The 25003-nt window shown below is 47.3% G+C and overlaps 2 protein-coding genes across 2 annotated transcripts in view; one reads left to right on the top strand and one right to left on the bottom strand.

Annotated features, from left to right (window-relative positions):
• LOC102460867 (angiopoietin-2-like) overlaps nucleotides 1-188 on the bottom strand; it is a 47276-nt gene extending 47088 nt beyond the window's left edge. The window contains exon 1 of the mRNA XM_075908604.1: nucleotides 149-188. Coding sequence (XP_075764719.1) covers nucleotides 149-173 — 25 coding nt within the window. The 5' untranslated portion in view covers nucleotides 174-188. The remainder of the gene's footprint in view (nucleotides 1-148) is intronic.
• An 11378-nt stretch (nucleotides 189-11566) lies between these two features.
• On the top strand, nucleotides 11567-21988 carry TRAPPC3 (trafficking protein particle complex subunit 3). Its single transcript, XM_075909186.1, has 5 exons — nucleotides 11567-11757; nucleotides 16818-16915; nucleotides 17199-17298; nucleotides 18214-18396; nucleotides 18991-21988. The coding sequence occupies exons 1-5, from the start codon at nucleotides 11716-11718 to the stop codon at nucleotides 19108-19110; spliced, it is 543 nt and encodes a 180-aa protein (XP_075765301.1). The 5' UTR covers nucleotides 11567-11715; the 3' UTR covers nucleotides 19111-21988.
• The last annotated feature ends 3015 nt before the right edge of the window (nucleotides 21989-25003 follow it).

The raw sequence follows: 25003 nt of genomic DNA, 5'->3' as shown, positions 1-25003 counted from the left end.
AGGATAATCCTCAGTTCAGGGCAGCACAGCCTAATGGCTAGAATCAATAGTTTGAAGCAGCAGCCACAGTAGGGGAGGTCCGGGCCCACCCTACTCCACTGGGCCCTGACCTAGGGCCCTATGAATGGCAGAGTGCTACAACACTCACTCAGCAGGGAATCCAACTGCAACATGCCATGCTCTCTTGGGTGGGAGGTACCACTCCTGCACACTCTTTGGCTCACTTCCTGTCAGTGTCAGCATGGGGACACTCCATGTGGCCTCCAGGTCCTCCAGTTCTGCAGCACCTGCCTATCCCTGGGGCTCCTCCAGCACTGGCAGTCTCCTAGTCCCATCATCTGGTTCTCTGGCTGGGGTATCTCTGGAGCTCCCACAGGAGGCCCTTCTCCTCCAGTGTTCAGGTCAGACTGAGCTGAGCTGCTCCCTTTTATACTGCCCCAGCCCTTGGAGCATGCCCAGTGAGGCGGGGGGTGGGACTCCCTCTCTTCTGGCCCGGTGTGGTGCCAGGTGTCCGGTTTTCACCCAGACAGTCCAGTATTTGTGGCCCCTGTTAGGTAAAAACAACCCAGAAAATACTGGATGCAGGGACATTCCTCCCCAGCCGTGTTTGGTGTGGGGAGCGGGGAGTGTGTAGATTTAAAGGCGCAGTGACCTTTTTTTGCTCGACCAGTTTGGTCTCCTGTGGGGGTTTTTTTCCCCCATGTTCGGGATTTTTTGTGAAAGTATCTGACAACCCTACTCACAGGCACTAAATGCATAAGCACTGTATTCCTTAAGTTGACCATATCAGCTAAGAATGCCTACTGTAGAATTCCTGGCACAATTTCAACCTTCACTATGAATTTCTTGGTCTCTGTAGGTTGAAACTAGTCGCTGTAGGCTAATGGGTCTTTATAAGGGGATCACATGGACTATTAGCTCCGTGTTTCCCTTGCTAGTTTCATCTGGTGCAGGCTTTGCTTCTCAAGGCTTGGACTGGGAGGGTGACTGCTGAGAAGAATTGCTTGTTTGGCTTTATCTTGTCGGAAAGGCATGTGAGAGCATTTGTGGTTGGGAAGTGTGGGAAATATAGGGCTAGCTTAGGCAACCGTTAACTTTAAGCAAATTTACTGCGAGAAAAACAGTAACCATTTACATGAACAGATGGATTCCAAGGCATTTTATAAACTACTAGAAGATTTACCCAGCGCTGGTCACAGCCTTACCTCAATTCATCTTTGTTTTTCTTCGTTTAAATCATTGCTCTGGGGTGGGGTCGGGGGTGCGGGGTTCAGGATGCAAGATGCCCCGGGAAGAGAGGACTACCACTGAGAACAGCCTCTCTCCATCCTCTTTGGAACCCCCCCTTCAGGAAGTTGAAGGCTGCTCTCAAATCCCCCCTCACTCTTCTCTTCTGCAGACAGTTCCCTTTGTCTCTCCTCATACGTCCTGTGCTCCTGCCCCCAATCATTTTTGTTGCCCTCCATTGGACTTTCTCATCCCCCAGACGGGATGCAAAACTCCAGATGAGACCTCCCCTGTGCAGAATAGAGGAGAATAATCACTCAGTCTTCCCTCAGTCTGCTGGCACTGGTCCTACCAATGCAGCCCAATATGCCATTAACTTTCTTGGCTACGAGGGCCAACTGGTGACTCGTATCCAGCTTCTCATCTACTGTAATTCCCAGGCGCTTTCCTCACAACTGCTACTTAGCCAGTCCGTCCCCAGCCTGTCACAGTACTTGGGATTCTTCCGTCCCAGGTGCAGGACTCTGTACTCGTCCTTGTTGAACTTTATCAGATTTCTTTTGGCCCAGTCCCCCAATTTCTCTAGGTCAGGGGTCTCCAACCTGTTTAACCACAAGGTCACTTTTTCAATTGAAGTGCAATGTAAGATCTACCTCAAACGCAAATACTCTTGCCCCGCCTCCTTCCTGCCCCTTCTCCGAGGTCCTGACCCTGCTCACTCGGTCCTCTTTTTCTCCCTCCCGTATTCTCCCTCCCTTTCACCAGGAAGGGGCAGAGGGTTGGGGCACAGGCTCTGGACTTGGGCTAAGGGATGTGGAACGTGAGGGGGGCTCTGAGCTGAGCCAGGGGCAGGGAATTGGGGTGCAGGAGGGGGGGTGTTCAGGGTACAGGCTCTGTAAGGGAGTTTGGGTCTAGGTGGCTCAGGGCTAGGGCAGGGGCTTGGAGTGCAGGAGGAGGTTCGTGACAGGGGCATGGGTTTGGAGCAGGCTCCAGATGGACACTGCTTACCTCAGGTGGCTCTTGGGTGGGGGTGCAGTGGGGCTAAGGAAGGTTCACCCCTGCCCTGGCCCTGTACCACTCTCAAAAGCAGCCAGGAAATTCCCCCCATTCCAAGCCCTGTTGTGTTCCCTCCTTTTTCTGTGGAGATAGAATACAGGGTGGAAGAATGGGCATCCTGACATCTGCGCCCCCTCCTCTCCCTTCCCTTCCCTGCCCAGCAAGCAGAAGGCTCCCTGGGGGGTGGATGGGGGTGGGCACAATAGCAAAGGGAAGAAGACAAGCAGCAGCGGGAGGAGGAGCAGCTGAAGTGCTGGCACTTGATAGCCTCTTGGCCAAACCAGTCAAGATCACCCGTCAGAGGCGCCAAGATCTACCAGTCGATCCTGATCTATTGGTTGGTGACCACTGGTCTAGGTCATTATAGATCCTACCTCTACCCACCAGCGTATCTACCTCTCCTCCCAGCTTCATGTCATCCGCAAACTTGCCGAGGGGGCAAACCACCCCGTGATCCAGATCATCCACGAGTCTGAAATGTACCCACTTCTGGGGCTCCGGGTGGCAGACATGTGGCTGAATGTCATTGGTCTCTCGGTGTGAGGGCGTCTGTTCAGAAGGGAGCCAACTTGGTGAGATCTAGAGATTTATTCGCCTGGGATCTCTTGGCCTTGAGGGATTTAGTTTGATTTTTTTTAATTATTTTTATCACATCTTTTTAATCATGACATACTTGTTGAAAAACTGAAAATGTGAGAAGACGTTTTACATTTGGAGAATCTTCCTTGGGGACACTGACAGGAAGAACCTACCAGAGAGATTTCTGACAGCAGTGTGCATTGCTCTAGGCGAGTGTTTCTCAACCAGGGGTACGAGTACCCTTGGGGTACTCGAGAGAAGTCGGGGGGGGGGTACGTCAACACCACTGAAATTTGGAGAAAACTGAATTTTTGTTTTAAGTTTTACAGCACTTTATTATTTTTGTACTTTTTACACCCAAAAATTTCATCGCCTGCCCGGCTACGAGTAAGTTGTTTAAAACAATGTGTTGCAATGGTAGAAAATTTTTGTGTGTGTCTGAAAACTGTAGCTACTGGGGGTACTTATATATATATATTTTTAAAGGGGTACTTTATAAAAAAAGGTTGAAAAACACTGCGCTAGGCTCAGGCCCACTTGCCTATAAATTCACTTTTTTGCTCATACATGCTTTATGGATGCACATAAAACCCTTGACATTTTTCAATATTAATCATGCTCTGAATGTGTAACAGGAGACGTAGAAAAAACACTGGAGGACTGAGAACACAACCTGTCTGCACAGGCATCTTTGAGGGAATTTTTCAATGTTTAATGAATAGGGACCTATATTTAGTAATTTCCCTTTCAATACTATTTATCAGGCAAACATGTCATTTAAACTCTGTGGGCACGGAGGAGGGTTTGCAGAGTTGGTTGGGTATGTGCTGGCCGTGTTTGAAATTGGGACTCTGAAGGATTGCCATCTTGACTTAATTTGAAAGAGACGCCTGGAATATATCACAAGGAACATTAGTAATTGCAAGAAAACAGCTCAGCTCTCATGTCTGTAAGTTAAAGGGGTACTATTCTTAGCAGTCACAATCATGTCACAATAGTTAGTTTAACTCCCCTGCAGACTCCAGGAACAAAAAAGCCCAGGGAGAAAAATAGCTACAACTGCTTTGTAATTTGGATGTCAGATGCACAAGCCACTCTGACTGCTGGCATGAAGACAAACTTGTCTGAGGGGTGCCAAACCGACATTGACGGAGCTGCCTTCTAACTGTCCCAACAGCTGTTTGATCCAACACTCTCCAGAACTTGGATGCAGAGTCAATAGCCTTTGTATTTTAGATTCAATCCAGAGCACAGATGCGTTACTGTTCCAGCTCTCTGGGACACCTTGTATGGCACGCCACTTGGTACTCCAGCTGGTCTCCAAGCCCTTTGCAATAGGGATGTGAACAGGTGACTGGGTAAGCATCACCCTTAACCCTAAACGGGTGATGCTTACTGGGTAACGGTTAACCTGCACGGGCTGGGAGTCGGCAGCTTGGCAGGGGGCAGAAATGGCAGCAGGTTGTGGGGGGAGAGAGGGCTCTTGCCTCCCTCAGGCTAGGAGCCGGCAGGCCCCTCCTGCCTGCTGCAGGTTAACTGATTAAATGAGGCCCCCCGCTACTGCTTAAATGATTAAACGGGGGCCGCTCCAGCCTGCCCACCCCTGTTTAATCAGTTAACCAGTTAAACATAACATGGGATTTTGCATCCCTCCTTTGCAGTGATCCCAGCAACTGAAACTTCCCACACCTTTCTGAAGTATCAGTATCCCCCATTTTACAGATGGGAAGACTGAAGCCCAGAGCAAGGCAGTGACTTGCCCAAGGGCACCCAGTAAGTCTGCTGCAGAGTAGCGAACACGTCCCAGGTTGCCCGGCTTTCCATGCAGCAAAAACGTAGCTAGGGTGTCTGAAGCTGGAATTGAAATAAATGTATCTGCCCCTAGCCTTGGCTTCTGGAGCTTCCATCTGCTCTGTGCACCAGGCCGGCGCAGCCGAAGTCTGTGAGGAAAGGAGAACGTGTGTCTCTGCTTTCCAGAACAAAAGGGTTCTGTCTGTCGCTCTGCCTTCTCTTCGGCTGAGCGTCCATCCCCTAGCTATGGCCAGCACCCCAGGTTTGTCCCTGAGAACGCGGCTGCTTCAGCAAGCCTCTCCGACCAGCCTAGAAATGGCCCTTCCACTAGACACTCTGCTGGGGCTTTGAGCTCTGGTGAAATCGCCTAGCGCTACGAAGAAGAGTGACAGCTTCAGGGTCTGAGACCCGCCCTGAGCGGGAGGAGCTGTTGCAGGGAAATTAACGAGCACACCTATCCTCAGCTTGCTTGGGTACCTGACAAGGGCCCCAGAATGCCTTGCGAAATTCATCAGCAACCTCTCTCACAGTGTTCCCTGTAAACGGAGCGCTGGAGGCGGGGTGGGGAGGGCACACAGGAGAGATTCAAATGGCGCCCAGATGATTAGCAGAGTGCCTGCAGACGCCCACAGCCGGCACCGTGTGTTTCTACTGGTGGTGCACATCTGCACCGAATAAAATTTATCCTGCACACAGATGGAAAAAATTAGAGGGAACACTGCTCTCACAGTACCTTTGTGGCAGGCAAGTGTTACTAATCACATTTCAAGGGTCGGGGAGAGGGACTGAGACGTGAAGTGGCTTTCTCAAAGCCACACAGTTGAGTGTGGGACCTAGTGGCCCAGATATCTCTGTACAAAGCAACACAGGAAAACAATTAATAGAGTTCCACCACACACACCTCTCAGGGCCCTCCTGAGAATAGCCACCATGAAAGCTTTGTCTCTGTGGCTATCATGACCTCATGAGAAACCTTTGAGAGGTGTGTGTCTATAGACTATTGTGTGTGTCTGATAGACCATTGTGTTTCTGCTGCAGTCAAGTATCCGTCTCTCTCTCTCTCTGTAGGCATAAAACCAGCTACTGATTTCTCTCAGGACGCCTCTGTGTCTTCCCCAGCTGCCCAGAAAGCATTTTACTCTCCCACGGCCTTAGGTATCATTGTTACAACAGAACTTCCTGTTATTCCACTGGTGTCAGGACAAACAGCTGGGCACCTGTCCCCCCTTTCCTCTGCAGGGCCCCCACAATTGTTTTCCTTTAAGTGTTACAACAGGGCCCATGCCAAGGGCGGTGGGGCAGGAGGTACTTTTGTGGGCGAGGCGCTTTGACAAACAAGAGTCTGAGCGACTGCAAGAATAGGCTTGGCTTGCCACAGTGAGAGGGCCGGATTCGGATCCCTTTATTCTCACTAAATGATCCCTGAGGCCGGTCTGTAATGGAAAGTTAGGTCGATGCAGCCACGTCAACCCCTCCATCCCAGAGCGACACAGAATCATAGAACCATAGAGCTGGAAGAGACCTTAGAAGGCCATCAAGTCCAGCCCCCTGCCCAAGGCAGGACCAATCCCAGCTAAACCAACCCAGCCAGGGCTTTGTCAAGCCGGGACTTACATAGTTAATTCTTCCATCAACCGAGCTGAGTCCCATGGCACATTAAAGCAGGGGTGGGGAACCTAAGGCCTAGGGGCCAGATGTGGTCACTAGCTTGCCTGGATCTGGCCCCCAAGGCTTGGGGCTCCTTCCAGCATTGGGGAGCCCACGCTGGCCCTCCAGCCCCCCTTCCCATCCCACTGTCTCCTTGTAGGTGAAGCAAAATGCAGGACAATGTAGCACTTTAAAGACTAACAAGATGGTTTATTAGATGATGAGCTTTCGTGGGCCAGACCCACTTCTTCAGATCAAATAGTGGAAGAAAATAGTCACAACCATATATACCAAAGGATACAATTAAAAAAAATGAACACATAGGAAAAGGACAAATCACATTTCAGAACAGGAGGGGGATGCGGGGGGGGGGGGGAGGAAGGAAGGTAAGTGTCTGTGAATTGATGATATTAGAGGTGGGGAGAGTGGGATGTTTGTGAGCTAATGGTATTAGAGGTGATAATTGGGGAAGCTATCTTGGTAATGGGTAAGATAGTTTGAGTGTTTGTTCGTTCCTTCTCGGAGAGTGTCGAATTTTAACATGAATGACAGTTCAGAGGATTCCCTTTCAAGTGCAGATGTAAAAGGTCTTTGTAGCAGAATGCAGGTGATTAAGTCATTGAGACAGTGTCCTTTCTGGTTAAAATGGCAAGAAACTGTTTTTTTTTTGTGATCTTGTCTGATATCTGTTTTGTGGGCATTAATCCTTTGGCGAAGTCTCCTCGTAGGGTTAGACTACATAAAATCTACTAGTCTGGGCCCTCTAGGCTTCGGTGTATGTGGGGAGAAAGTGGGGAGTGTCTTTCTCCTTCTCGGTCAGGGGCCACAGCAGTGAGGTTTTTTAACTGCTTCTCACTTGTGTGCGACCCCCAAATGATTTTTCAGTGGGTGAGTGACCCCGACCCAAACAAGGTTCCCCACCCTGCTTTAAAGACTAAAGACTTTTCTGTCCATCCCTGTAAACGTAATCTTTCTCTCTTCACTCCTACTCCAACTCTCCCTTTAAGAGAGCTTTTAAAGGGACACAGACCCTTTTCTTCCAAATGTTTTCCCTTTCTTCACTTCTGCCTATTTGATTAACTAGTTTTAAGAGAACCCTCTAGCAAAATCAGTACCTTAGTAAAATATAAAGTCCTTTGTTATGGCTAAAATATCTGGAAACGCATTTTTTAAAGTTGGTGACAGTTCACAAACACATCTACTGTTATGGAGATTACAGAGTAAATTAGTGTTCCCTTTTTCTAAAAGCAATGGACATTGTTATGAACACACTAAATGTCTGTGACTGATTATGTTTAATGTCTTTGTTTCAATGAGTTAAATATGTAAGTAATCTGGAATGATTACTTCATGAAGGCTTATGAGTACATTTAAAATATAAAACCAGCTTAGCAATACTGATTAAGAAAATGTAAAACAGAGAAGAGCTGCATCGTGTATTTCTTATTATTTAATATTGTATTCAGCAGGACAGCTGACTTATCTTTACTCCAAAGTTTTTGCACATAAATCTTTGACAAACCTCAGGGCATATAAAAAAACCCTGTGACTAACATTTTTTATTCCCAGATTTAGTGCTTTTCAATAGTGCTTTGCGTGTCCATCTGGCAGGCAATGGAAAACATGCTCCTATTTTCTTTAGAAAGAAATGGTAGAAGAGTGGGGTTGTTCCTTCAAATATTATCGCTTCATTTGGGCACAGGGATTTGTCTGCAAGGGGGTGCGCAGGGAGTGGGAGGGAAGAGAAAAGGGAGACAGTGGGGAGTGCACGGGGCCTGGGCAGAGTGGGGGGTCAGTACAGAGGTGGAGTATGGGCAGTAGCAGAAGAGTTTGGCTGGGGAGCTCACCCCAACCAAGCAGCAGCTTCACCCACCACTCACGTTTAAAACCCGGATGTTACTTTATAACCCTTTTGCCAGGTTAAGCCAGCAGAAGCCAGGGCTGAGTTCAATATCTAGCAGTTCCTTGGCAGCCAGCCAATAAAGAAAGGGCTCAAACTCCTATCCTGCAACCTGGGAAATTCACAGACCACCCCTGGGTGCCTCCGAGAAGCAATGCTTCCCCACTCGCAAGCACAGAGTCGGAGTGTAGAAAAGAAACTTAATAACAGGGAGGGAAGTAGCATGGCATTAATTTGGGAGAACCCCACAAACAAGATTCATGTACAAAACCAAGAGTCAAAGTCCCACCGCGAGTTGGTTGGGCAGTGTCCTTTTCCTCTCAGGTTCGTAAGTCCAGCAATGTAAATGTCCCCTTCACATGCCCAACCCTTCTCTGCACCCCACTCACGGTGGCTTCCCTGGGTCGGAACAGATCCAGGGTTCTGAGGCTCATCCGCAGAGTTCACCTCTCATCTGAGTGGGGGGACGTAAGGAAGCATCTTACTCACTTTGCTGGTCCCTCACCATCCACTACTCACTGCTCTCTGCCACCGCCCTGCTGGCCACTCATGACACCTCTCCGCCAACGCTTTGCTGACCACTTGTCACACAGCTTCCCTGCTGGTTCTCAGTCACCATCCACGTCTTGGCTCTGACTTCTGCCCATCAGCCTCAAAAGATGTCAGCTCCCAGCGATTTCATCTCTTAGCAAGCAGGGTAGAAGAAATGCAACTACATTACAATTAACATAAGAAAGACTCTTGAAGATGCCTATTTAGCTCTGTTCATTGAATAGTAAGTAGGCAGGTATGTATGTCTGTAAAGGGGGGCGGCCAAACCAATCCAGATAAGGGAGACTATGCAACCTCCTGACCAGAATAACTTTCCCTCCTCCTGCTCCCCACAAGCACCTGAAAGTCAAGTCCTTGCTTAGCAAGGTTCCCTATGCTAATGGTGAGCCCTTCCTTTTGGCACAGATTTAGCACAGTCCTGCTTTTCTGTATTCCCACAACATTACAAACATTGGTGACCGTATTTCACTGTCCCTACATTTAAAACAAACCGAGCTGGGGTTGGATCACAAATCAAGTTGATGACAACACGCAAAATACCATTCCATCTGCTGAGTATCTAACACATCTAAGGAGCTTCAGGGAGTAGCCAAGTTAGTCTGTGCCCATGACTTTGGTAAGCAGTCAGACTTTGGTAAGCAGGTGGAAGTGATCCAGACAACATGGCTCTAGTAGGCAGAGAGGTAGACTTCAACTCAGCTAAGAGAAAACTAATGCTGAACAGATTATTGTTCTAACTGACTGCTCAAAGAAAATGGGACTGCCGTTGTATCATTATACAAACTGACAGCAACATGTCTGGTCAGATTAATTTTGGTGAAACTTTCATTTTGCAGAATCAGATTTCTAGGCGTGAAATACTCAACTAAGTGACACAATCTCTGCAAAGAATTCAGAGAGGTGCCCAGCAGCCCTGGCATAAGCTGAAGCACCATTTCTCCACGAGATAACACATACCATGTTATCGCATAACAAACAGAAGGCCCTTAGATGCTGTCACCACGGTGCAGTATTAACACAAATAACACAAATGAGCCAGCTACAGTCTGTTAGCATGTGGTATGGAGAATGTGGGCACCCAATGCTGGCCAAATAACACACATGGCATGTATCACCCAACAAATACTTTGTGATAGGGTACTGAATGCAGTTGGCTGCTTTGTTTCAGGGCATCCTGCAGACAATGACCTCTGCAGGGATATTATTTGGCCGTGGCATGTGACAGAGTTAATTCTATTTTCTGAACTCCAGGGGCTATGAAGCAATTTCAGGAAATAGATGAATAAACCAGCCTTTCATTTCTGAGAAGTCACACTCCAATTGCTAGCTCAGGTCACAAGTTCAAATGTCTGTGGGGTCCTAGCCTATTGTCAAACTTCATACTGCAACTCCAACGAAGAGCTTGGCCTGATGTATCTAGTCTCTGCTCAAGGAGAGCCAGGGCTGGAGCAATGATTGGAGTTCCAAGCCAGGAATAAGGTGCATTGGTAGAGCTGGGAAGGTCCTAGGATTGGTATTGTAGGGGGGATGCAGATGAGGAACGAAGCACATGGGAAAAGAGGCGCGGCGAGTCTGTATGTTTAGAAGCAGGTCTGGATTGAAGTGAATCTATGATGTCACTTTCACTTCTGTCCCCTGTAGCTTTTCTGAGCTGAATGTTATACCATACAAGGGCATATTCAGCAACAAAAAGGAAAGTTTATATTTCCTGTCAGTTTCCAAACCCATTTCCAGATGGGCCTCCTAGTCTTCAAAGCTCTCCTGGACTTGTTCCTTCACTTCTCCCAGTTCTCTGATCTTATGCTTTCCAGCTGTGCTTTTCCAGCTCATGCCCTGCTGTCTTCCAATTTCCATTCCCCTTCCATCCCCCCAACCTTGGACCCACTCAGTCCCTCTGCTTCCCCACTCTGTTCTCCCACGGGAACGCTTGCATTTAAGTTTGCTCTCTCATTTGGCTGGCCCTATGTATCAAGGCGACACTGACACGTTTTACATGTTGTTCTTTAAGTAACAGAAACCAGCCTTTGCACTTTGAGGACTCCAATCCATGTTTCAGATTCAACTGCAAACAAACCCCCACACTCTTTTTGTGAGTTGCCTCTAACCAGTTGCAAGAATGACATTGGCAGCAACAGGAATGTAAACACGCTGGCCAACGTCTGCTAGCGTAGCTTGCATGAGAGGGCAAGTTACTGTGTGAGACTAGAGCACGGGAGAGGCTGCACAGCTGGTTTTCTCTGTGAGCATTTTGCATCTGTATGTTAAGTTAGCAGCAAATAGTTCAGGGTGGCAGGGTTTCCCATGGAAAAAAATGAGACACCCTCCCTCAGCAAGACAGGAACCATCTGCACCCTCCTCGCTGAGGCTCACCCAGCTAGCCTGCCAGAGTGCAATCCCAGCCAGGAGCCAGATAACTCTGTGCCCTCACTCCATGGATGTTGCAGCCAGGAATGCCAGCAGGCCATGCCCCACTCCCATGCCAAGGAGATGGTTCTGCCTCAGTACCCAGGCCAGGCAATGTGCAGTCCCTGGGCGCCACCTCAGGTCAGGACGGCCACATGGGATGCAATTGCTCCTCCACTAGCCTGCACCTGGAGCGCCATCTAGAGGCCAGGAGCTCAGTCCCGGGGCATGCTGGGAGTTGTAGTTCTTCCACCCTGAGCCCTCTCAGGGCATGCTGGGAATTGTAGTCTGCGCCAGCCCTGATCTCGCAGGGCGTGCTGGGATTGGTACTTCTGTGTGTGTGCGTGTGTCTCTCCCTCACCTCTCGTTCCCAGCATGCCCCGGGGGTGCGCAGTGCATTGTGGAGGCGGTAGTTCTCCAGGCGGAGCGGCCTGGTTGGGCGGAGGCCGCGCGGCGCCGAGAGGACTCCAGCTCCCGTCACACCCCCCGCCAGGCCCAGCCCAGGCGCTGCGGGAGGCTGCTGGCAGGGCGGGCGGAGGCGCTGGGCCGCGCCGGGCAGGATGTCGCGCCAGGCCAGCCGGGGCACCGAGAGCAAGAAAATGGTACCGGGGGCGGGAGGAGCCGAGGGGGGAGGGGTGTCCCCGGCCGTGGGGGGGATGTGTCGGGGGTGTGTGTCCCGGACCGTGGGGGGAGGGGTGTGTCTGGGGGGGAGGGGTGTGTCTGGAGGGGAGGGGTGTCCCGGGCCGTGGGGGGAGGGGTGTGTCTGGAGGGGAGGGGTGTCCCGGGCCGTGGGGGGAGGGGTGTCCCGGGCCGTGGGGGGAGGGGTGTGTTTGGGCGGGGAGGGGTGTCCCGGGCCGTGGGGGGAGGGGTGTGTTTGGGCGGGGAGGGGTGTCCCGGGCCGTGGGGGGAGGGGTGTGTTTGGGCGCGGAGGGGTGTCCCGGGCCGTGGGGGGGAGGGGGTTGTCCCTTGCCTTTGGGGGTATATGGGTGGGTGGGGGTTGTCCCGAGCTGTGGGCGGGAGGGGGTGTTTTAGGCCATGGAGGGTATGTGGGGGGGTGTCCCAGGCTGTTGGGGGGTATATGTGTGTGTGCATTTGTGTGTGTTGGAGGGTGTCCTGGGCTGTGGGGTATGTCTGTGCGCGTGTTTGGGGGAGGGGAGGGTGTCTCAGGCCGTTGGGTGCATGTTTGTGTGCGTGTGTGGGAGGGTGTCCTGGGCCGTTAGGTGGTGTGGGTGGGAGGGTGTCCTGGGCCGTTGGGTTTGCAGGGGTGAGCCCCTGTTGTTGTTTTTTCTGACTAGTGTCCAGATGCACTGGATGCCTGTGTGCCTATAGGAAAGAGCCTACGTCACAGAACAGTGACCCTGTAGCTCAGATAACATTGTCATGCCTTGAATATCTGCCTCCGATCCCTGCATTGTCTCCCCAGTGCATTAGGAATTTAGCATTGTCTGACAATGGTGGCTGTTCTATCAGCCTAATATTAGGGTCTTGTGTTGGTGTTTAGGTGTGGAATTATCAGTCTGAAACCACAGCTAATTCACAGAGCAACACCCAGAGTAAAGGGAACTGAAGTAATGTGGAATGTAACAATGTTGCAAAACTCTGGCTTCCTTAGTCTTCCTGCTCTTCATCTATCTTTGTTTTATGTTTATAGATGTGTTTTTTAACTGCACAGTACATACCACACACTGCCTTTCAGGCATGCTCGTGCCACATCTGTGTCTTGTCTGTCTAATCTTATTCCATGTTGTCACTCTAGATGAACCTAGGCGTGTGGAAGATATGAGGAGCAAAGTTATAGAGCTTAAAGTTCAACACTAAGATGAATAGAGTCAAACGCATCCATCCTTGTTGTATTAACTCCATTAAATCATAAGTGACTGTGGCCTGTTGACTAAGAGAACTTCATTAATTAATTTTTTCTCTCTATTGGGTCTTTTCTACACTGGGATGAGTATCTGGTGCAGCTCAGCTTGAAGTGCTCAGCAGTGGGCACAGATGTGGAATTTACTTTGTCTGTACTCAGTAATTAAACTCCCTCCATTGCAGATCCTCATTGTCCGCCACAGACTCCATTTTCCTTGTTTGGACATGGCTTTTGTGTTTAAGGCATTGGATGTATTTAATGAGCATTCAGACACTCTTGTTACCACAATAATATTATGGTATTGAAGGTTGTACAAAAGGCCAAATAAACTTAGATTAATGATTAGTTTACTGTGCTTTCCTATATAAATGAGAATGAAATAAAAAAAAAAAGGTACCTGCTGTAAAGCTGCTAGACCAGGCCTGGGCAAAATATGGCCTGCTCACCAAACCACCAGATCCGGCCCGTGGATGCTATGGGGAGCCCCAGGCAGGCTCCCCTGCTTGTCCTGCAGCCCTGCACACTGCTCAGAAAAGTGCCTGTGTGGCTGTTTCTCTTTAATAACTGGGGGAGGAAGGCTTCAGGCGTTAACTCCTGCCCCCAGCCCAATCCCATTGGCCAGCTTCTGGCCAGAAACTGGCCAATGGGAGCTGCTTGTTTGAATAACAGGCAGCCACGAAACACTAGCTCTCTCCCTTCTGGGCCAGGCAGCCTGTGCAGGTATGGGGCAGGCAGGGTGACTGAGAAACTTCAAGCATTTAGCTCTGCAGGCAGGCAAGTAGGCTGGTTGGGCTGCTGGCTGGTAAGTCTCCTGGCCAGAGCCTGCCTCTGGCACTCCAGCCCCTCTCTTCCCCATCCCTCTGCCCCCTCTCCCTCACTCAACATACACAAACTCTCTTCCCCCCCCTCCTGCACCCATTACCCCCCCCCCACATCTGGCACCCAAATCCCATGCCCAGATCACAATCCCTTTTTACCCTAGATTACAAACCAAATTCCTGCACCCCAGTCCCCTTCCCTAGGGCACATTCAAAAACCCTGTACCCCAGTCTCTTTCCCTAGGTCACAAGTGCTTCCTTCACCCAAACTCCCTCCCAGACTCCATTCTTCCTCCTGCACTCCAATCCCTTACCTCAAGCCCCTTTCTGCACCCAGCCTCCATCCCACACACCGCACCTTCTCCATCAATATCATGGAAAAGTCCCACCCTTGACCACTTTCCAAAATCTTGGAGTGGCCCCCTGTCAAAGATTATTGCCCACCCCTGTTCTGGACAGAATCAAATTACTTAACCAAGAATTGATCTTACAAGTCAGAACTCTGTGACCATAGGTATTTTTAAATTGTATGTATTCATTGATTGTAACATTGGAACATTACTAAATGGCATCCTCTAGCCTCAGCCTCTTCCTTTCAGTTGTGGGCTCCTGTATGTATCTTTCAGATTGATCGCAGTAGATGAGAGCTTGATGACATTATGCAGTTAATTTAAACAGCTTGGAAACTGGTAACCACTGGATTTTCTCTTGTATTCACCCACTGTTCTGTGCAGCTGCCAGGCATGTGACTTCACTAAGTAAACTTGATTCCTTAATAATTTAACCTTTTTGCATGTTTGTTAAATTCTTTGCCAGGTTCCTGACTAGACAAGTTGAGTTAAAGGAAACTTCTTTCTTGTCTTAAAGTGCTACATTGTCCTGCATTTTGCTTCTTTCTTGTCATTTTTGAATAACATAAACTGAGAGCATCTTCATCTTTAACTTTCAAGGAAGAATTTAGCGTTGTGAATACTAAACAGAATCACAGCAAGCTGTCTGGAGCTGTAATTCTAGTGGCTTTCCTGCTGTTTTTTCTGATTCTCTTCTAACCACACAGGAGATCCTAAGTGTGTATTCTCTCCACTTGTTAACCTTCTTAATTAACACTAGATCTTAACGACAGGATAGAATACCCCTGAACTTCTAACAAATCCAAATTTTGCTCATTGATTGTTGCCGCATGGGAGTGATTCCTTCCTGTATTTCAGACTTGGCTGTGTGTGAACTTATTCAGAATGCAGTGTGATCAGTGTGTCTCACTTAACTCTGACGTTGTCTCTTTTCCCTTCTTTTCTGCCTGCCTGCTGCTTTCATTCTGTAGTATTGGTATTTGCCATTCATTTCACCTTCTGCATCTATGCATCTCATGGTAGGTGATAGGCTTCTTAATCTGAGACTAGAATTTCCATGATATTTCTAACAGCTGCAAAAATGAAAGTAAAAGTCTTAAAGTAATATGTCTCCTCGAGTAATGACTTTGATTTCAGATAATGTGAAAATTGAACTTTGTAGATTGTTTGCTTTTATTTTTCAGCATTTAGAAGAGGATTAATTTGTAATTGGTATTCTGTTTAATGGCTACTGAGAACACCAACCATGTCTTAATCACTTCAGATACAGGAAATATCATGGTAGCAACTATGAGAGATCATCTGTTCTTCTATTCATCTTTTGTATGATTCTGGCATTTATGAAAGAAAACAAAATCTTGATTAGTATTGGGCATAATGGGTGCAGAGGCATTGCATAGGTCTAACAATGTACTTCAGTCCTGACCTGCTGTTCCAGTCCTGGTCCTTGTGAGCAGATATGGTCTTTTGTGCTAAATTATGTGCTGTGGACAAATCACCTTTGGTGGCTGGGATGTAACCAGGATATTGGGGGGGGGGGGACAGTTGATGTATGTGGGGTATTCTGTGCCCTAGTGAAGGGAACAGCATGTGGAATTTGAGAAATATAGTGGAAACATGACACGGGTTACATATGGATTGCAGAGATTGAGGGCTTTTAGGCCACCAGTCCAAATCTTGCTCAGATTGCTAGTAGTTGTAAATTATTGCAATTAGGGATATAAATACAGATCAAAATAGTTAACTGGTTAAACTATTAAAATTATATCCTTTAACAGGTTAACTGTTGGTATGCTGGTGCAGGGCAGCCAGGGTGGAGGGTCTACGCAGGGCTGCAGTCCTGTTGGGTCTTTGGGGCAGGCATGGTGGGTGCTGCACCAAGCCAACCTGCCCATGGCAAGAGTCCCACCCATCTGCCATGTAGCTCTGCCCATGTCAGGGTGGCAGATGGAGTCTGGCCAGCCGTCCCCACATAGCCGGGGCTGCTATGGCCTGGCATGGCTAGCAGTTTTGGTTAACCTGTTACCCAGTAAACATTCCAGTAAGCCTAATGTTTACCGGTTACCAACTAACCTTTTACTGCCCTAATTGCAATGTTAAGTGTTATTTGGTGACCTGTATGAAGAGATTTGGAAGCCTAATTCTAGTTCTTAATGGGATGTGCTGCTCATAATGTAGACACGCTAATTGGCAGTCCTCCAAAGAGGCTAAGGACAGGGGAGACTGAGCAGCCCTAAGTATGACTCCTTCAGGTCAGGACTGGGACACATTAGCGGGGAGTGCAGTGTGTACTGGGTTGAGGGTCCGGGAATGTACTTTGTCTCTCCCTGTGTTCTTCCTACGCTGGAGATGGAGGATTTTATCTTTGGGGCTGTCAACTTGTCACCTTTGAGCAGCATCTTAGACATTTTAAAATATACTGAAGTTTTCTGTGTTTCCAGTAAGATTAAAATGTCTTTAAAATATGGACTTTGGGACTTATGCAGAGTTGGCTCAGTAATTGATTCCTTTGAGACAGAAGCTTTCTGGCCCCCTCTCCAGGCCAACCCAAGTAATGGTGGGAACAAAATCCAAAAGTATGCAGGGATTTTCTGCCTAGCTCATGGTAAATTCCTTTTCAATCTGTTTAGAGCTCTGAGCTTTTCACTCTGACCTATGGAGCTTTGGTCACTCAGCTGTGTAAAGATTATGAGAATGATGAAGATGTCAACAAACAGCTTGACAAAATGTAAGTGAACATGTTGGGCTTTGACTCTCTTGGGAACTGAAGTTTGTAGTAAGACAGAACAGTGCAAATTTCTGATATGTTCTGCACCCAACCCAAATGGCAGACTAAATGCTGTCCATTGGTGGCTATTCGTAATTTAAAACAAAATATTTTCCCTTTTCTGGTATCTCCTGACATACCTAATTTCAGAGAACAGCTTTATTGCATGGATTTAGAACCTCTTTCTAAAGCTGAACTGTGCTGTTACGATTCTCTAGTTTGTTGCTGTTTGATGCATTGACAGGGGCTACAACATAGGAGTTCGGTTAATAGAAGATTTTCTGGCCCGGTCCAATGTAGGAAGATGCCATGACTTCCGGGAAACTGCAGATGTTATTGCGAAGGTAATTATCCACATACAGCCTTGCAAGCCTTTATTAATGCTGGTTGTGTTGCTGTGTCCCAGTACCATATCCAGGCTGTTCATGGATTGTTAAAATGACTCATGCAGAGTAGGGATGTAAGCGACTAGTCGACTATTCAGTAAGCATATGCTTGTTGGATAGTCGACTGGTGACTCTTCTAGTTGCTTCCCCCCCTGCTACCTCTATCAGAGAGAGACAGCAAGGGGGGGGGAGCAGGTTTAAAAGCTGGTTCGTCCCTAGCACCATCTCCATGGAGGGCAGGGGAGGCAGAGGCGTAGCAGGCTGTGCTTCAGCCTTTTAAATGTAAAAGGTGGTTCTTAATACATTTAAAAGGCAGAGCCACAGCGGGATTAGCTCCTGGGACCTAACCCTGCTGCAGCTCTGCAGTCATGTGTCCTGTCCCCCCCCATCCCTTATCTATTAATTTACTAGTCAATGTTATTTCCATTGTCTTCTCAGTTAGCTGATTAAATGCGTGTATCTTGTGTCTCCTTGGTAGTTGAACTCAACTAGAGAGACTGAAATCGTTAGAGTTTCCTAAATACGGGGAGAACTAACCTAAAAAATTGAAACTTCTCTGAACCGACAAAATCTGATTCAGATAGTGTTCTTGGATTTCTCCCCTTAAGTGGGAATATTGCTTCCCCTAATTTCCCCACCCGTGAGGAGGGGATATAATTAACCTACTCACAAGGCTGGTGTGAGGCTTTGAATTAGATTTTCCAAAGCACCAACGTAAGTTAAGTGCCTGGCTCCTATTAACTTTCAGTGGGAGCAAGGACCAGATTTCCTCAGTAAATGTTTCCAAAGCTCTTTCAGATTCTTTGAACAAGTCCATGCGTAAATATTGCTATTTGGGTCACTTGCTCATCTCTGCTCCATGTAATTCAATAGGTAGCATTTAAAATGTACCTGGGCATCACCCCGAGCATCACCAACTGGAGCCCAGCAGGCGATGAGTTCTCCCTCATCTTGGAAAATAACCCCCTGGTGGACTTTGTGGAGCTGCCTGATAACCACTCATCTCTTATTTACTCCAACCTCTTGTGTGGGGTGCTGCGAGGAGCCCTGGAAATGGTGAGGCTTCACTTTTCTCATAGGATGGGTGGTGGAGCTGTGGAGGTCTTGGCTGGAAATGAAAACATGGAGCTTTCTGCAGACGTTTCAACCCCTTTGAAAAAGTCTTCATTTTCCTCTGGCTGTGAATCTATTTCAAAAGCGAAGTAGAGCTGGAGGAGACGGTTGGTATTGTCCAAAGGAAAGCCTCTGTGTTGAGTTCGTAACTCTGTCTCCACCTTGAAGTAGGGATGTAAGTAACCAGTAAATGGATAAAATTATACCAGCTGACTGTTTGCCCCACCCTCATGCGCCATGTTGGAATGGCCAGAGTCCTGCCTGATGACCTAGCATGGACAAGGTGGGGATCCCACTGAACCATCCCAGTATGGCTGGGGTTCTGCCTGGCTGCTTTGCTGAAGCTGGAGCCATGAGCCCACCTGCTACTCCAGAGCTCTCAAGGGAATCCCAGCCGTTGCTCTTGTTGAGAGGTTTGGGAATGATGTGGAATGCTATGACCTGTCTCATGTCCTGGGTGCACTATCTTAAGCTAACTGGGAAGCTCTTAGTCTAACTTCACAACTGGTTCCTCTTGATTTTCCTCTCCTCCTCTAGGTTCAGATGGCCGTGGATGTGAAATTTGTCCAGGATACATTAAAAGGAGATGGCGTCACAGAAATACGGATGAAATTTGTCAAGCGGATTGAAGACAATCTCCCGGCTGGAGAGGAGTGAGTCACAGTGCAATCTTCCCAAGGGACTGGAGGCACCAGCCCTTAGCTCTTATCATGGATTCATAGGGATTTAGTGCCCCCCTTTAAATTCCAACTCCTAGAGACTCACCGACTGTTTAAGTTGTGTTATTTCTATTTTCCATATCAGAAAACTGTGTTGTTCCACTGATCCCACAGGTTCATTCTAAAGATTTTCAGAGTGTGGATAACTTTTTCATACAACCCACGGAGACTCTTTCTACATTCAGTTTTTAGTTGGATACTGGGCTGTGTGCAAAGTTTGCTCCTTAAACGCTAAAAGATCTCCAGGAGGTTCAAATATGGGACTGAGTTTTATAATCAAAATTGGAGACCGAGCGCAAAGAGAACCCACCACAGGAGCTGTTTTCTTCTTGGGACCCATGCATTGTTCCCACTGATGCGTATGCGGGCTATGCTACTCTTGCAGGTAGAGGGGGTGAAGCATGTGTTTGACTGTCTCTAGCAGCAAAGGATGAAGCATATAAAGCAATAGGAATGGGAGTGTCCAATGGAGTATACAGTAGGTCTCATTTTTCCAGCTGGTCAGCACCTTACTGAAGACACCTGTTGTTAAAACTCTGCAGTAGGTCCAGTGAGTGGAAAAAGTGAGGGCAGGCCACTTCAAACAAGTCCTTTTTGTCTAAAATAATGCTTGGGGGCTCTTCAGTGTAAATGACCTGCTTCCATTTGGGGTAATGGTGCCTTGGGTGAGGGGTTTGGTGGTAAAGCAGACTTCTAGTTTGTCAGAGACTATATTTAAGGGCCAGCAGCATCAGGCTCTTAGTTCATTTAGCAGAACAGAATTTCAGTTGCCATATTAGAACTCCGAGGCTTTGCCTTTTGCGTTAGTCCTAAGAGCATGTCCAGTTTTTGCTGAAAAAATAGCCCTGGTTAACTTGCTATAAATATTTGGCTCTGAAGCAGCAGGGTCAACATCCACTATGGGGCAAGGTGTGGGGGAACCCTGGCTCTGTGCCCCCGGAAGGGGCAGGCATTGGGTGGAAGGGGCGGGGCTGGGGGCATTCAGCCCTTGGTGCTGCCCGGACTGCAGCCCGACTGTCAGTGCCTAATGGGCCCAGTGCTTCGGCCACCGCTGTTGCAGCAGTAGCCGGGATCTCCAAGCTCCTTTGAATTGCTGGGTTCCGGGGTAACTGCCACCTTTGCCCCACCCTGCCAGCAGACCTGTTCTGAAGTGTCTGTTGCTAAATACTGGTCTCCAAAATAGACACCGAAATACTGCACAGATCTCATCTTCTTACTCAAAAGCAAATGACTCGTAACTAATTCTTAGTTTAATAGTTCAATACACATAATTCAAACCTCATTGTCTTTAAGGGCTAGCCAGGGAAGACTGCTTTAGGGCGGTATCCTAAGAGGAGGGTAGGCACCTTCCTTCAGAGGAGAATGGCATAAAGATGAAGAGCATAGTCAGCATGTCAGGATCTTCAAATTACCTATATCCTTTTTGGAGGCAAAATTCAGGGTTATTTCCCCTACAACAGTGCTGCTAAGGGCAGATGCTATAGGACGCTGTGATCTGGGTATATTGTGTTACAGCTGTATTCTGACTGGTATGTGATAAAGTTCATAAGAGGTTCTGAAAAATTGTGTTGTAATGCCCTGAATATTTTTCTTGGGGAAAAAAAATTACAGTGGTAGAAATGTATTCAGTATTTCATAGTGTGTACAGCCTGGGTTTTATTTCCATGGGTTGACAATATTTGGATAGATATCCAGATATTATATCTGAACATTACAAGTATTAAATGCATTTCAGCTAATGTAATTCCATTTTCCCCACTATGATGTGTAAATACTGCACAAGTGTGAAGCTTTGGTATTTTCTGGTAGATAAATCCAAGAGGCTGGAAAATTCACCTCTTGTTTTGTCACTGTTCAATTAAAAAATTCAGTTGGACATTACAAAGTGTTTGGAGGATGAAAAGCAATTCAGTGCAAAGTTGTAAGAGTAATTGTAGCAGGTATTTTCAAAATTAATCCCTCTGGGACATGAGTTGTGACGACCTGAATGCCAGCATTAGGAAGAAGTCATGGACTTGGCTGTGCAGACCGAAATCTCTTTTTATCTGTAGTTAGGGGTTGTCTCCAAGTGGAAGATGATGCGCGCATGCTGAAAGATGTGTGTGAAGTTTAAGCTTCTGTCTCCTCTGCTTTATCTGGTCTGGGAATAGATGTTGCAGTCTGTCACCCTTCACTAATCTGAAATGCCCTTTAGTGCACTTCTGCAAAATCCTCTGCTGGGTACCTCTCTGACCCTGAACAGCTTCCCTATCTGAGTCACAATTTACCTTGGAGTTGGTGCAATTCCAGTTCTGGGACAGTCCTGTCTCTTTCACTTTCTGGAGGGGGATGGTGGGTAGGTTGTCAACAGAATTACAGTCACCAAGTTCATTTCACCCAGTCAGTGGGTTGCCGAAGATTTTGAAACAGAACTGTCTAAATTGTAAATACTCTTGTTATGTATTGGCCCATCTGCTATCTTATTTATATCCCTCTATGGGACGCCAGTTGCTGTTTTGAACATCGATCTGTCTGGAATGTCATCTGTTCTGGAATTCCTGCCTTACCCAAATGAATTCTGGCAGCTACACAAGTTGAATGCATAAAACAGTGGCTTGCAATTCTTCCTTAAGGAGGCAGTAAAAGACTATATTTAGAAATTTGTATTGACAGACCTGATGGCTGATGTGTGTTGGGTGTACAATTACAATGTGGTGGTGTTTCAAGGATGTGTAAGGATCATTCTTTTTTTTTCTTTTTCTTCTTTATTGGTCCTTGTAAACCATTTTAAAGGCTGCATTTTAAAAGCCATTACATTAAAAAAATCCCAATGATGATTTTTCAGTGGTCGCCTGGTCCTTTCAGTAAAGTTTGGGCAGGGGCTGAGATGGCCATGGATGTGACATGCTTTCTTGGGATGACTAGGCGATAGATGTGCCGTAGGAAGCATGTGTTTGGCCGTAATGGGGAGGGGGGAGGAAGAATTTCGACAGTGGCAACTGAGAAACAGTAATGAATGGGTATGTTAAAGGAAGGCTGCATAATTTTTGCCCAGTAGGATGGTAGCCTGGAGATCCCAGACTCTTGTTGGATCGTATTTGGAGAATGGCACAACCTCTGTTTTTGCTCATTCAAGACCTGGCATTCTGCCAGTGTCATTCTCTTCCATATGCATTCTGTGGGTCGGTGCCAGCTGAAGACTTGGCCACCCTGCAAGGAAAGAATCGAGCCCTCAGCTTGCCCTCCCCCTCGCCACTACTTTCTGTTCACTCTCTTCAAAGTGACAAGCTCTCTACCTACAGGTGCGCTGTGATTATTGGCTGTATTAAACAGCTTAATCTCAGTCCCTGGTGCAGCCTTTTTTGATGCTTATCTAAGCACAGTGCTTTGCTCTGTCTGTTGTCTTCAACTTGCTCCTACACACATGGCCAATATAGAATTTTCTGAGCTATAAACGAAGGTGATTTTACCTGGAAATGATGCAGAAAACTTTTTCCCAAGCTAAATAACGCAATGGGATACTAAAGCTGAGGTGGGTGAATGGGTATGTGTAGCCACAGGTCCTGAAAGGCAGAAGGCAGGTTGTAATGAACTTTCTCATTCTAAAGCTACAGGAATGATGGCGTATCTGGCTGAATAATTTATAATGCACAATGTTACTGATAGAGGAACTAGACTTAAAATTCTTAAGACACTTCCATTTTTGAAGGAGTGGCCTATATTTATTCCCCAATGAGGTCCTATAAATGTGTGACATTTGAAAGGGATTGCAGAATTTCTGGCTGGAAGGAGAGAGATGCTATCCGTTTAATCAGGAGTAGATACCCAATGACTGAAAGATGCAAATTCTGCTTGTCAAATTCACTAAGCATATAGTCCGTTTAAAACAACCTCAAACTTGTCTCAGTTGAGACACCTTTTACTCTCAGCTGAGTAGGACATTTTGTCTGCAATACTTTAGTGGGTAGGATTTGCGCAAAGGGTTTATTGCTGGAAAAATTTAGTGCCAAAAGTGGTCCTAGACATACTTGCCAGTAGGTGTGTCCAACCATCAAATGTAACAATACAGACTCTTGTTGGGTTGCATTTGGTACAGAGTAGGGATGTGAAAGGTTAATCAGTAAGCATCATCCTTAATGGATGATACTACCAGTTCTGGTTAATCAGTGGACCTTGGAACAGCTCCCCACCTGCCACGGGCAGAGCGTGCTCCAGCCCTGCACGGCCTGACGTGGACGGGGCTACTCCAGGCGTCCGGAGCTGCCCCTGTCCATAGTGGGCCCAGGGGGCCACAGGCAGAGTCTATTTCAGCTGGGCTGGAGCAGCCCATGCCTGCAGTTGTGAGCCACTCCAGCCAGGCCTGGGGGGAAAGGGCTCAGGCTCTAGCCCAGCTGAGCTGGTGCAGCCCTTCCTTAATTAGTTGATCGGTTAAATCTGAAATAACGGTTAACCAATTACACAGGATTTTACATCCCTAGTACAGAGACAGTCTCAGTGCGTTCTATTGACTGTGTCCAAAAAGGTGCTGCATTAGTGCTACACTAGTGCTGCAAGCTGTTCAGTGGCATGAACCATTTGGGGGAAGAATGGACTCCGGCAATGCTATTAGGGAGAGATGGTGCAGAAACCCTTAATTCAGTGCAGCAGCTGCAAAGAAAAGAGCTTTAGAGACTAAAATCTCAGTGTAAACTTCCCTTGTATTTTTCTGTCATAGCCACCTGTGAACTTGTGTGTCACAAGGGACACTGTGCACTGCAGACCCGAGTGAGGTACAGGCTTTCTGCATACTGCTCTGCCAACAGAACCTCAGTCCTCCTCTTTCCTAATATGCTGTTAGTCCTGACCTAAGCTCCTGTACAGCTCTGCCTGTGCACTTCAGTCCTGCCTTGCACCAATGCAAGGCAGGAGAGATTTTTTTAATGCAATTTGTGCTTTGCAGAAGGTAGCAGTTGGATGCAGTATCACTGTCCATGCAGTGACTGTACTGAGGAGCTAATGGGAAGTATATCGCTAACCTTAAAACCTCTCTGAAATCATTAAGATTGTATTTCACTGAATGTGATTATAAAAGTCTGAATGCTAGTTCTTCAGTGTAGCTGGCATAATTTAAATAGTCTAACACTTGCTAATTTCATAATACAAATAATTAAAATGTGAATAGATTTGTAAAATATTTTAGAATAGCATCTTGTGTCCCACCCAGTTCAATATGGATGCCACTCCAGTACAGCACTGCAGCTGTTAAGCACTTCTGCCTTTGCTTTTTTGCTCCCCAGCTATTTCGTTTCTGAGTCAAATTTTGACTCCCGTGATGGAATTTGGGATTATATAAAATCTCCAAACTTATTCCCCCGCTTCCAAACTGGGACGCAAACTTGCCCCTCTCGAGGCAAAGAGTTGGACTTTTGTTGCCAGCTCCCCCCCTTGCAAAAAAACAACCAACCCACCCTCTTGTTTTAGAAGAATGGTATCCAGATACGATCTCCATTGCAGCACATTGTTTTAAGATTACGAAGCTCTGGGTGCAAGCTTGGATGGCCAGCTTGTGTTATAGTCCTAACGCTTGTTACAACACTGGTGCTCTTCTTTGCTTTTACAAGTTGATGGGATCAAGTCCAAGTCAAACATGACCAAATGCCAGTTTTCAAGTATGTTTCCCCTGTAGATTAGAAACACGGAGAGTGAGCCCCTTTAGCCTTTCAAAGGGTGGCTGTGTCAGACTCCTGCTGAATGCACTTGGGAGGCAGGGAAGTAGCAGAAAGCTGCTAGAACTGGGAAAAGGAAAATGCGCCCCTGGTTAGTTTGCTGAGGTGCTGAAAGGGGAACAAAGCAATTTCTCACCTCCTGCCAGA

The sequence above is a fragment of the Pelodiscus sinensis genome, chromosome 25, assembly GCF_049634645.1.
Source record: "Pelodiscus sinensis isolate JC-2024 chromosome 25, ASM4963464v1, whole genome shotgun sequence".
NCBI classification, from domain to species: domain Eukaryota; kingdom Metazoa; phylum Chordata; order Testudines; family Trionychidae; genus Pelodiscus; species Pelodiscus sinensis.
The sequence above is the reverse complement of the archived record's forward strand: the minus strand, read 5'-3'. Positions and strand labels throughout refer to the sequence as shown.

What these genes read in the sequence shown, in the direction of transcription:
- TRAPPC3 (XM_075909186.1), top strand. Translation starts at nt 11,716, where the DNA reads ATGTCGCGCCAGGCCAGCCGGGGCACCGAGAGCAAGAAAATG. An exon ending in GCACCGAGAGCAAGAAAATG is followed by an intron (nt 11,758 to 16,817) that starts GTACCGGGGGCG and finishes CAATCTGTTTAG; the next exon opens with AGCTCTGAGCTTTTCACTCT. An exon ending in AACAAACAGCTTGACAAAAT is followed by an intron (nt 16,916 to 17,198) that starts GTAAGTGAACAT and finishes ATGCATTGACAG; the next exon opens with GGGCTACAACATAGGAGTTC.